Here is a 13,041-nt window from a genome sequence, read left to right as displayed (position 1 = left end):
TACTGTAAATGTATGAGCGTTAGACCACACCCACACAGGATACGCATTTGATTGCTTCTGATGTCATTTGTATGCACATGCATTAGCATTTGGTGTTTTCTTCTAAAACGACGTCATTTTTTTTCATGAATAGCCACAAACGTTTCATGCATGTAAACACCAAACTAACCTAAGCACATGTATAATTTTCCAGGCACGTGCAAACCACATCCTATTTTGAAAGCCGGAAACATTAGACGCTTGGAGTTTTCATTCAAGCAATTACAAATCGAGAATCAGTTGAACATACTTCTCCCACATTTTTTGAGAGTATTATTAAAGCAAGCCAGATTAGTCTGAAGACGCTTCTCCCACCTTATTATCTCATTTGCGAGGACATCTTAAGATAAAACATTCAGTCGTGTTTGATTTTGTAAAACCACCAAGAACAAGAAAAAAGTACACAAGTGTCAATGCCAAATGGATACTTTTCAAACGTGTTATGTTTCTGCAGCGCCTCTGTGTATCCACTGGATTCGTGCAAATATTACATCTCACTTTGCGTTTGGGTGTTTGAAGGTAACTTTTTTTTGGAGGTTGCATGTGCATATCCTCAAAGTAACCTGGCCATCACCACCCCTTCTCGGCTCCTGGCTTCCCCTCTGAGGATCTCCAGGAAGCCCAGTTTGGTCAAAAATTCCAGCCTCTGTCGGTCTGTCGGTTGAACCTCGCAGAACACACCCTGAGAACCTGCACAGATGCACCTGAGTTAGTGAGAGGATTTGACAAATTGGGAAGGTGGCGACCTGTCCGTCCTCACCATTGGCCTTGAGGGCCACCAGGAGGATGACGAGCAGGGTGCGGCTGACGCTGACGTCCACCAGCTCAGGCAGAGTATCAAGACGCAACTGGGAGGGGAAGTGATAGAGGAGCGAGTCGGGATACTCTCCCTGGTCCTCCTCCATCAGCTTGATAAGGTCCTGTGAGGAAAGAAAATCACTGAATGGACACAAAATACCTTTTTTGGTCCAATCAGAATCATATATTCCGTGATCATTTTTAAAGAACTCTCTGTAACTGCAGTCAAACTGTCCATTTTCAGGTTTTGCTTCACTTCATTGCTTTAAAAAAAACCTACAAGTTTTTGCAAGATGCTATGGGCCATTGTCAATTTGCACAGTGGCGGACCGTCCAATCAGTTCTCAAACATTTGGGTAACGGTGAGCAAAAGATATTAGCGCAAACACTTCAGAATTCATCCCGGTTTGTTAGCAATCCCATATGTAGGAAATACAAGCAAACCAGTGCCATTGGCAGCCACGCATGTCCGTGCCACAACACAACCAGACACAACCACCAACATTGTGTGTCGCTAATGAGGTGGTACTCCAGAAGTGACGAAGAATTAGCAATATTCAGTCAGTATTTTTAATCACCTTTCACATTTTTAATTGATTTACCGTCCAAAATATAACACTTAAAATACTCCACCACGACTCCATCATGCTACCCATGTCACAACCGCGGCGAACGTTATATTGTTTACAGTGCTAATGCTAGCATTGTATTGCTAGCGCTGCTATTTCATCGATACTGGATTGAATCTAGAGATCAAAAAGATTCCCTGGGAGCCATATTTAGAGTAAAAGATTATGGGCGTGTGTTTTGATATACAGGATGATTTAGATTGGTTTTACATCAGAATTTATACATCTTCAAACCGATAATGTAGCAGCTGCGGCTAACATCGTTTGATTACAGCGCCAATGTTAGCATTGTTTTGCTAGAGTAGCTACTTAATCAATACTGGATCAAATCTCAATCTACAGTTCGATATTTGAGATCGACATTTGCAGTAAAAGACAATGGGCGTGAGGTTTTGTGTTGATTATACCTGTATATTGCAAAATCTAAAATTTTAAACCAATAATGTTGTAGCTGCGGCTAATGTTGTTTGTTTACAGTTCTAATACTAACATTGTATTCCGGATATTACTATTTTATTGACTTTGGATTGGCACACAATTGACAGTTAAAAAAGGAACCCAAAGAGCAACATTTGCAGTGCGGAGGCAGAAAGAATGATGAAATTGGGCTTGGATGGACAGGATTGAGCAAAGTCCTCATTTACGTCAAACTGTGTGTCATGTTTGTCTCAGCTGCTTGTGTTGTATTTTGGCATGTATGCACGCACCCCTTTGTGAAGGTACTTGTCCCTCATGGCAGGCAACCAACTGGCCTGACACCTCTTGGCAAAAGAGCGCACGTCCAGGATGCCCAAAATACAGCCGCACAGGCCCAGCTCGTCCTCCAAGATGAAGCTATACTCGGGGCACAAGGCCAGACATGGTCCTAGACACCTGAACAAGCAGAGCGACACTTATTTGTGCCTGTTCAGGGGATCGGATGAGATCCGGACCTATTGATACACACCTGTCTCCTACAACATCCGGATGAGACGCAGTGGAATCTTGGCCACACTGAGACCTCAGGTGGAGCTGACGTACCATCCGGTACAACTCCACCTGAAAGAGACGCATCCGTTGTGAACAATGACTGTGAATTGTCCTCAGAGGGCATGTATCTTTTCAACATGGACAAAACTGGATTGTTCTGGAAGCAGCTTCCTGATTGAACCCTTCAGGAGTAATGGTATGTACAGTATCCTGTTTCTTATTTCACTGTGTTTTTATAGCACATAGTATTTTGACTGATGTGGATATTTGGGTTACTTTGCCAATGGAGAAAACTGAAATTGTAAATTGAGGACTTCCGGTAGAAGTTTGAATAAATGACCGAATAATCGGTTATGAGAATTGTTTTCCTGCACGAATGTCGGAATCAAAACCCGAGTGCTCTCACCATAACCAGAACCAACATTATTAGCTACCTTGTCCTTACTGCGGTAGGGCCTGATGTTGTAGAGTCGCGAGGTAGGGAAGAGAGGCGGAGGGTGAGTGAAGAGTTCGCCGCTGCTGCCTACCGGAAGAAGCATCTGCACTCATGCACAAGAAGCGCGCAGCATGTCAGCCGGGCAACCAAATCGAGCCATTTCACGTGTTGAGCAGGGGGACCAACCTGCACTTCCCCAGATATGCCGCCTTTGAGCGCCCATGGTTCCGACTCTTCCCCTAGAACGTCTGTTCCTGTGGTCTTCCCGCACACTATCTCAAATCAAGAGAATGTTTTGCTCCATTGATGAAATCATAATTATTCAAAGACTCGATTACTCACACTGGAAGCAATTCCTCCAGGATGCCAAGGTGGCGCTGTCATTCAAGACACGACCATCTATGTGAGAGATAAACAGTATGTGTGGAAGATCAGCTATTTTCAGGGCTAATAACAATTTTTATTGTCATTATGGTGAACCACAGGAATACGTTCCAGATCCAACCACATCAGGTATAAATGAGCCAACCAGATAGATATAAAAAAACTACTCGGTGCCTTGACGTACAAGTGACCCGATCTATGAGTCTCTTGAAAGGTTACTAGAAAATTAAACAGCTAATTTACATGTTTTGTATTTCAAAGCAAGCAAATAAATTTGCCTTTCAATGCATTTGCTTCAACAAGCATTGGTGGTTGACTTTGGGGTTCCAAGGTAGGACTGAAACTTGTGTGTCAAGGCACCACCGTATTCTCATGTATGTTCCTCACCCAGCCAGCATATGAAGGCCTTGGACACAAGTGCCATGTTCCTCAGGTCCCACACGTAAGGATAAAGGTCATACAGTACAGCACGGTTGGCTCCGCCCACTACGCTGCAGTGCAGCTGTGCGATGTCTTCGCACAGCGAAAGGAACCCAGAAGCCCGATCCCGCCATTCATCCACCTGTGGATAAACAAAACCACAATCACAGACTCGATCCAAAACAGAAGACTAGATAACGGTTTGTCCAAAAAATGGGAAATATCTGGAGAAGTTTTTTTTCTGACCCTGTGCGGCGAGCTCTTTTTGTTGTTGGCGCTGACCAGGTGGCAGTTGCTTTTGAGCCAGGTCAGATCCTGGATTAGTTTCTGGGCTGACGGGCCGTGCTCGTGAGGCAGATAATGGAGGCCCACCAGCAGCCGCACCTGGGCCTCACTCAGTAGGCCCTTCCCACCAGAGAGACCTCGACCCTGGGTCTTAGGTCCACAACCTCCCCCTGCAGGAACTGCGGGTCTGGACGGCGGAACCTGGGGCCCGGCTTTACCAGGCTGCCATATCTCATCTTCTCGGACCTCACTCTCCCCTTTTCCCTTGGTCGGTGAAGGAGGCGGGGAGCTTGAGTTTAGGGGGAAGACGGGGAGTTTGGCCACCAAGGAGGTCCCTCGAAAAGTGGAAGTGCAGTCGGATCTGTCTGGCGTTTTGGATCGAGAACAGCGATGTTCTGCTCGTGCGCTCTGCCGCCCTGGGAACATTGGAAATGTCCATTGTTTTTATTTGAACTGTTTTTCTTGATCAGGGTACAGCAGAATATTCACCTGCTTGCAGAGGTTGGTTGAGTTCTTCCATCCAGTCGTGCAACGCGGCAGACAAAGCTCCGTCAGGACAATAATCCGCCTCCTCATCTAATGTACAAAAACAGCATAATTATATAATGTCCTATTTTTGCCTTGTATCTGTGCAAGCTCACCTTTTCTCTCCTGGCTTCCAGCTTTGTACCAGCTTGCCAGTGTATGTAGGGGGATATAGTTGGCCTCAAACTCGCAGTTAGGATTGAGGAGGAGGCCCCTCAGGTGGCCCCTCAACCAAGGCTCGCGGCCCTTGAAAGGACCCAGGAACAGCCTGCGGGAGTCGTAGTCGTTGGCGTGCAAGTTGTCCCAAATGAGCGGCGGGCGCTGCAGGACCGACTCCACCTCGGCTAGGCGGTCCACGGATAGTTGCTTAGAGATGACCTTGTTCCCTGTAAACCACATCCAGCGTGATTTTAAATTGGACCGCCAAATTTCTGTTGTTAAATCTTCAGCAGCAGGCTAAAGTAAAACCTTTCGCTTATCCACTAAGCACTTCCCGTTAGTCCAAAATACTGCTCTCGCCTCTTAGTCAGTACTGCAAAGAGGAAGCACACAACTCCTACTCTGGCATCCCTTCCCTGGCTCCCTATACAGTTCTTTTTAAGATTCTATTATTTTTCAAATCTTAACCACCATACTTCTCTGAGCTTAAATGCAATTGCCCGGTGCCTGAGGTCTGCGGACCACACACTACAGCATTCCAGATACCGAGAACTTAGTGGCCTCCTTCATTCTCAGAGGAAATCAATTCTTTTCCACCAAGAACTGTGTCAAATGATGAAATGAAAAAAACACAGACTAAGTATGAGCATGGTTATGACAGTGTTCCAAATCGGCGAAACTGACATCTGTTGCTTTTCAATCACAGCTTAGATAACTTTAAAAAAACTCCCAAAAAAACTAATCTGCACCTCACCTGTCCATATTACTGTGATGTTGGGAAGCAAATCTTCCCCAACAGTCTGCAGGTAAGGAGACTTCTGCACACTAGGGGAACACAGAGAACCGCAGTACTCTGTAAGGATGAGAGACAAATTAATGTTGTTCCACTAGTCAAGCTTTGGCCGCAACTGTCCGCTGAGGCCACAGTTGGCCCGCCGCGCATACCGGTGGGGCAGAATAGGAAGACGGGTGGCTCTCCCAAGAAGCGATACATCTCATTGGTTACGGTGACCTGAGCGTGAGCGAACGAAGAAAAGGCTTCACTGTCAGCCTGACACAGGGAGTGATCGATGTCGTCAAACAGGATGGCAAACGCCTGGCAGCCGAGGTCAGACACCTGCACTCATCCGCGACGCCACAAGTTAACAGGAGTCCCAAGAACATGTGATAGCATCGTTAAGCGTTTCTTACTTGTCTCAGCTTGCGTTTCAGGAGAGTCAGGTCGCAGGGAGACGAGAAGACAATGTCTTGACCGGGGGAGAGGGCGTAAACGAACCGCAGGCCTCTGGATTGAGCCTCCGCGATGAGAGTGCGCAATTGCCCTGCGAGGATAGCGTTGGAATATGAAGAAGCATCAGCTCGACTTGTCGTGCACAGAAATGTGGTCCTTACCTTCCTCTTCGGGTGAATAGACTTCTCTCCACAACAGTCTGTGCTTCAGGTCATCTTTTGGGCCATACAGGTACGTGTTCAAACCCCAGTTCTGCATCCTAGTATAGAACAAAAAGATTAATTGTGAATATGCGATTGACAACAAAAATGAAATGTGTATCAAGACTTATTAGATCACTATATGCACGGATCTTCAAACCGGAAGTCTAAGGTATCCAAAATATGGACAACGTGTGGGATTGCCCCCTCAGGCCACCATGTAGCTCTGCCAATGACTGTGAGCCAATATGTATCATTTGTAGTATTGCTACGCTCTTTACACGATGCGATAATATCTGTGTCAGATAGTAACGGGCGCTGTAGCGATCTTGGGGCTAATTTACCGGGAATTACCTCCCTGTCCAGAATCAAAAATATCTAAACATATATGATTATTATTTTAAATTTATTCCATGGAAAACACCTCACACAAACACATCAACATGTTTTTCTCTGTTGTTGGCGTCTCTCACTTCCTGAACAAGCGCTGGGTATTGTGCGAGCCCAATCGCCATCTCCGCTCTGTCCAGATTGTGCCAAACTTACGCAACCTTGCCTACTGCCTCCACTTGAGCCGAAAAAATTGGATCTATTAATAACCGCTGAGCCCTCGCCCCACGCTCGGCCTTTGCTACACCAACGCGGCAGTGGAAGGCTTTCCAAGTTTGCGTCCACACACTGACGCAGAAGGTGTACTGTACATGCAACTAATCGAAAATGTATCAAGTGCCGTGCTAATGCGCACACGACAGTGGCACGCTTACCACTGGAAGAGAATTCTCCTCTGGTCCATCGACCACGGCCTCCCATAGAAACCTAGAGAAGAAAGATAATGTATTTGTGACTACATACGGTATATATAAGAGACCTTCAATAGTACTATTAACAGCTCTGCATACCAGTTTGAGCATTGACTTGCTTGTAATGGTATCTCTAGGACTTTTGCTACACAGGTATACGTTTTCATTTAATTTTATTTTTGATACAGATGATGATTCAATGTTCAATTTCTGCAGTACTTCTGCCAAGGAGGACTCACTCAATGTCACTTTTATTTTTTTGTTGCATTATGCATCGCTGTATGGTATCGGCAACTTCCATCGAACTCGAACCGTGAAGTCTACACGCTTTTGACGTGAAATGCCATCAACTTGGGAATGATCGGAAAAGTATTTAGCAGGTCTTATTATGTCATTATTATCATTATGTACACACACACACACACACACACACACACACACACACACACACACGCACACACGCACACACGCACACACACACACACACACACACACACACACACACACACACACACACACACACACACACACACTACTAAATATTACTACTAATAAATGCATGCAAGCAGTTGCAAAGGTTCTCAAAAATAAATTTGGTTCACTGGTTAATATTTGAGCGAGCCGAATTCGAAAAAGTTTGCATGTTATAGGCATAAAAACATAATTTAAAAAAGTATGATTAGAAAAAACTTTGAAGTATTGTAAATTTGAGCATGCAATGTTTTGTTGTTGCAGTGTAATTAATTAAAAACAGGTTGAATATCACACATTACTATTTTCTGTTCTCATTTGTGTTTAAAACAACATCCCGATGTCTTTGGAATTGGGTTTGGAAGTCCATGACTTTACAACAAAAACACATTTTCATTGCTGGTATTTTAGACGAGAAAGGGACTGTTCAGATGTTTGAGGCATCAGTACAGCAAAAATGATTTTTCAGTCACTGTTGTGCATTAAATATATCATATCACAGTCGCCCACCTCCACTGACCTGGTGTTGGTATTCATCCATCCATCCCTTGTGTTTGTTTTGATCCCTGTCCTGAAAAATAGTCTTATTTATGAAGCTGTGCTATTCCTCCCAAATGTGGTCAACGTCAATGAGTCAATCCATCCTCTCGTCGCATGTTTACCAGATATAAACCATCTTACTGCTACACATGCACGGCTATTTTTAGAAATGGGAGCAACTCCAGTTTTTTTCTCCTCCCTTTGTGATATCTGAAAATGTATGCGAGCAAACGTGCAGTGTTGTCCAGCGGCACCCTGACACACAATACAGCACTGGGAAAATTATATTTTGGTCAGGAAGGTCCTTTCAAGCTGCCCTCTATGTGGTTGTGTGCGCGTGTGTGTGAATGGCATATGGATCTGTGCGCCTGTGTTTTTATTCTTCCAGCATCTGAAAACGCACCTCACAATCACTACTAACCCTTGTTATCTTTAAATATCGTTGTTACTATCACCTCAATGCATTTGCAACATCACTATCCCCCTTTCTATCATCCATGGCGATCTGACAATTTTTTAAACGTCTGGTCGGAGCAGCCATAGGGAGCTGACTGCACGAGATCATCCAAATATCACAGGTGGCATGATCATCTGCATTCTTGGTGCATGGCTGCACGCAGAGTCCCAAGGAGCCATACAAAAAATGTAGGTCAAATGGATGGAGATGGACCAGGAGGTGGGGAGGTGGGGTGAAGAATGCAAGTCAATCACGCGATGTGAAGGATTCTCATATAGCTACCGTGCTTACCTTCCACCACCCCGCAAAGAAAGTGTTGCCTCTCCTCCATCCTGCCTCTCTTCCAGCGTCCAAGACAACCACGGGTAGTCGTATTGGCGGCTAGCGCATGCTTGAGGGCTTCATGCTACGTCGTCGTCCTCCTTCATTCTCTCCTCACCGCCGACTCAATCACCGCTCACCGCTGGATCTCGGCGATGCGTTCATGAACACGGCAAAAGCTCGTATTTTCTAAAACTACAACTTGCCTTACTATTCGGCCACGGTTACGCGAGATTGTATTTGCGTTTCAAGGCGTATATTGTTGAATTAATATCTGCCACAATAGAATTTGTCGAAAAAATAATTTCTCCTTCCGTTTAGGCAAAACTCTTTGTTCTGGTGGGCGTGGCTTGACAGAGAAGTGGCAAAATGCAGGACGGTTTGTAACTTTTCCAAGTGTTTGCGTTTACCTTGTCACCACCGTGACATTTTCCGCCCGAACGTCAAGGTAAATCGATGCCAAACGTCATTTAAATTTGCCCTCTGCCTTCAAAGAAGTCAAAATACGTGACCACGAAACCTAATCGGCAGGTAAACGTTCACATTCGACGTCCATACCGGCGTGTAGGACTTTAAACACCTTCGAATGTTAGTTAATGACAAGGAAGTGATGGTTTGTAGCACATTAGTTTGAGCTTCGATTAATTACATTCTTTGCTCTTTTGTAATCCCGCCCAACTAACCCCTTTTACATTTAAATCTATTTTTCATCCAAGCAATTTAATTTGTCAGTCTGTCAAAGTCATGGCCTCCTCCAGCCCACTCTCATCAGAGGCGCCGCTCCAGTGCGGCATCTGTCAGGATGTATTCTCCGAGCCGATGTCCATTCCCTGCGGTCACAGTATCTGCCACAGCTGCATCACATCCCACTGGGAGAGCAGCGCCGCCCCCGGCTGTCCTAAATGCAACACGCCTTTTACCGCCCGGTCCGAGCTCTGCAAGAAATCTTTTGCCAGAGAAATGTCCGAGCGATTCCGAGCCAAAAGGAAGCAGATGTACTCAGAGGTTCAGGAGATGATCCAGGACAGACGGCAGAAAGTGGAGGAGATCAAACATGGCGTGGAACTCAGTAAAGTGAGTAGGCCGAAGACACAAGACAGATATGCCATTAGATAGCGCCTGATGCCCGGTAGCGAATCGGAAAGTAGCAATTAGCTGCCTAGGCTGAAGTGCCACATTATAACAGTTTAAGGTCTGTGCAAGGTGAAAACATGTCTTTCTAGAATTAACACACCACAAGATATATAGCCGCGGATCCTTGCAGAGGAGAAAGATCATGTCTTGTAATGTCCCGGGTATTAAATGCCCTTGTATATATTAAACACTTTTTATTGCAGTAACTAACATGTTGTTTGAAGTTTTATATTGACCTTATGAGCCATACCAAAAATGGACGAATGTGATTTTTTCCCCTATTACACATGAGCTTTGGCAATAAACACAATTCAAACTTTGAATGACGTTGACAGGAAAAGGCCAAGTTGGAACTGGACCGCAGCGCGCAGATATTCTCTTCTCTGTCAGAGGCCCTGGAGAAAAGTCGGTCCCAGTTGCTGGAGAGCATCCAGAAGCGGCAGACTGCAACAGAGCAGGCAGCCCAGAAGCTCACGGCACAGCTGGAGGTGGAGGTCAAGGAGCTGGAGGGGAGAAGGAAGGACACGGAGCAGGTCCCAAACACCGACGACCGCCTCCTTCTCGTGCAGGTCAGCAGCGAGACCGGGTAGTGGTTTACATCTATGTCACGGTTTTGCGAGGTGGTGATGGCGGGCTCGGATCCCAAAAAGCAGGCAGGAGGGAGCAGGAGGTTGTTTGACAAATTGTATTAAAATAAAGTCAGCAGGAACAAAATGTAAAACATCAAAATGATCTGAATGGAAAAAATACAAAGTAGCAAAAGAAGACCAAATGTAAAAGTCCGCCAAGATTAAACAAACACGTACACAATGCATGCAGCCAACAAAGCAGCAAACAAACAATGAATCGGCACCGGATGGTCGTGCCAGGTGTCCTTTTAAGTGTCATTGATCTTAACGACCAGCACCTGCGAGGCTGCCGGCAGGGCTGACGTCGCTACCCGCTGTTCGCCAATCTGATCGGGACGACCAGCACCTGTGCAGGTGCAGGCGGGGCCGACAGCGCCCCCCGTTGGTCGCCAACCAGATCATGACAATCTATCTATCTATCTATCTATCTATCTATCTATCTATCTATCTATCTATCTATCTATCTATCTGTCTGTCTGTCTGTCTGTCTGTCTGTCTGTCTGTCTGTCTGTCTGTCTGTCTGTCCGTCCTTCCGTCCGCCCGTTCCCCCGTCCGTCTGTGTGTGTCTGTGTGTGTCTCTCTCTCTCTCTCTCTCTCTCTCTCTCTCTCTCTCTCTCTCTCTCTCTCTCTCTCTCTCTCTCTCTCTCTCTCTGTCTATCCGTCTATCCGTCCATCCATCTCCCCCCTCTCTCTCATCCCCCTCCCTCTCTCTCTCCATCCTTCCTTCGCTCCCCATCCGTCCATCCATCCATGCATCTCATATGTCACAACTTGTGTGCGCCAGAGGTCTTCAGGTTTGTCTTCAGTGGCCCGTTGTGACGACATCATCCACTCAGAGGCGAGTGAGGGGATTGTGAGGAGAGCTTTGAACCAAGTTGATCAACAACTCTGCTCTTTTTTAAAAACACTTTCCATTGAAGGTCAGGCCAAATGCAGTATTATTTTGAAGCAGATTGTACAGTTTGTTGGCTCTCAACTATTTTTCGCTAACTTGCAGAGCATGACATGATGTTGAAGTACACGGGTAAGCAGACGCTACGACTGAAAGCACGCACGCTCATGTCTCAAGATTGATCACATCAGTTTTTTTGCTCCTTTGTAGCTGATGTTTATCTGGACCCCAGGACAGCCAACCCATGGCTCGTTCTGTCTGAAGACGGGAGACAGGTTCGGAATGGAGACGTCGAGCGGGGTCTGCCGGATTTACCTGAGCGATTTGATACGATTCCATGCGTTCTGGCCACCAAGGTAATTGAGATGGATGGAATGAAAGCAGTGGGAGGGAGTCAGTCTGTCTTGTTTTTCAGGGTTTCACCACCGGGAGGCACTATTGGGAGGTGGAGGTTGGGGACAAGACCTCGTGGGACTTGGGAGTGGCCGAGGCGTCGGTCAACAGGAAGGGCTCTGTGATGCTATGCCCGCAAAACGGTTACTGGACTGTGTGTCTGAGACAGGCCGCTGAGTACTGGGCTTGCGCGTTACGAGCACAGCGTTTGTATCTCCCCCAGAGGCCAAAGGTCATCGGGTTGTTTCTAGATGTGTCGGACGGGACGGTGTCCTTCTATGACGCCGAGGCCAAATCGCACATCTATTCCTTTACGTACGTTGACTTTGCGGAAGCCGTCTTTCCGCTTTTTAACCCCGACGTGAGTGACAATGGGCGAAACGGCTCGCCGCTTATCATTCGGCCTGCCGGTGGAAGCGCGAGTTCAGATATCACCACGATATAATGGACAGGAAGCAAAAAAAAAAGAAATCTTTGTGGGTCATTGAAATAGTCGTCTAAATTCAACACATAAAAGAGAGTATAAAAAACGCAGCAAATATGACCAAGTACATAAAATAAAGCTTGAAAAAGGTGAAAAAAGTTGAAAAACCAAACCGCTTGCTCTGCCGTTAAACAGTAAAGGTGACTGTATGACCTTAAAAAAATGAACATACAGTATCTTTTTTATGCCTACTGGTTTGATTCCCGAAAATATTATCCACCTTAAAACGTCAAATGGCTGAAATATGTCCGAACCGGTGGCACAAGCGTTTGCCACACTGAGACAATGTGGCGCTCTATAGAGGTCACAGCAACGCCAAGCCATGTTCCACTTAAGAGCTTGATGTTTTATTTTCCTTAACAAATATTTAATTCATTTCAATTGATTAAATAACTAGATGAAATAGTTATTTTTATTTATTCATATTTAGAAAGTAAAATACTTTTTTCTCTTTGTGTCTCCTCGTTTGCAATGATTCACTCTTTTTCTTGTGGTTTTCCAAAGTAGAAGCAGACGTTTCCAAATGTCTTATTTGGATTAAAAAAAAAAACACTTTTCGGTGGCTATAAATGGTATCCCGTATAAATATGCCATGTAGTCATTTTAATTACCAGTAAGCGACCTCTCCACCATTTTACATCAAGGATGTTTTGAGCTGTTTCTACTCTATGTATTTTTACATCAAAAGTGCAATGCCGATCATATACTGTATTCCAATCAAACCTGCTGCTAAACCTGCACCAACAAGACTCACCTTGAACACAGATCCGAGACCAGCGCCTGACCCCCCCCCCCCCCAAAAAAAAAAAAAATCCCATCTCGCTACAGCTAAACTGCCTTGGGCT

General features: G+C 45.5%; 2 protein-coding genes across 2 annotated transcripts; one reads left to right on the top strand and one right to left on the bottom strand.

The window, feature by feature from the left end:
* Positions 1-592: 592 nt before the first annotated feature.
* On the bottom strand, positions 593-8,793 carry LOC148902245 (protein O-GlcNAcase). Its single transcript, XM_088990616.1, has 17 exons — positions 8,635-8,793; positions 6,840-6,891; positions 6,037-6,134; positions 5,836-5,966; positions 5,590-5,761; positions 5,399-5,497; positions 4,602-4,871; positions 4,450-4,536; positions 3,922-4,376; positions 3,643-3,817; positions 3,214-3,270; positions 3,058-3,143; positions 2,870-2,974; positions 2,413-2,504; positions 2,174-2,339; positions 800-959; positions 593-729 (listed from the first exon to the last, which is right to left on the bottom strand). The coding sequence occupies exons 1-17, from the start codon at positions 8,672-8,674 to the stop codon at positions 593-595; spliced, it is 2,382 nt and encodes a 793-aa protein (XP_088846742.1). The 5' UTR covers positions 8,675-8,793.
* A 162-nt stretch (positions 8,794-8,955) lies between these two features.
* LOC148902244 (zinc finger protein RFP-like) lies at positions 8,956-12,969 on the top strand. The gene is made up of 6 exons (XM_089018129.1): positions 8,956-9,738; positions 10,134-10,367; positions 11,212-11,347; positions 11,425-11,451; positions 11,530-11,675; positions 11,735-12,969. The coding sequence occupies exons 1-6, from the start codon at positions 9,409-9,411 to the stop codon at positions 12,155-12,157; spliced, it is 1,296 nt and encodes a 431-aa protein (XP_088874255.1). The 5' UTR covers positions 8,956-9,408; the 3' UTR covers positions 12,158-12,969.
* Positions 12,970-13,041: the final 72 nt, after the last annotated feature.

The sequence above is a fragment of the Hippocampus bargibanti genome, linkage group LG02 (assembly GCF_051943395.1).
Source record: "Hippocampus bargibanti isolate YZ-2025 linkage group LG02, ASM5194339v1, whole genome shotgun sequence".
NCBI lineage: Eukaryota > Metazoa > Chordata > Actinopteri > Syngnathiformes > Syngnathidae > Hippocampus > Hippocampus bargibanti.
Note: the sequence above shows the minus strand (reverse complement) of the source record. Positions and strands in the feature narration are given on the sequence as shown.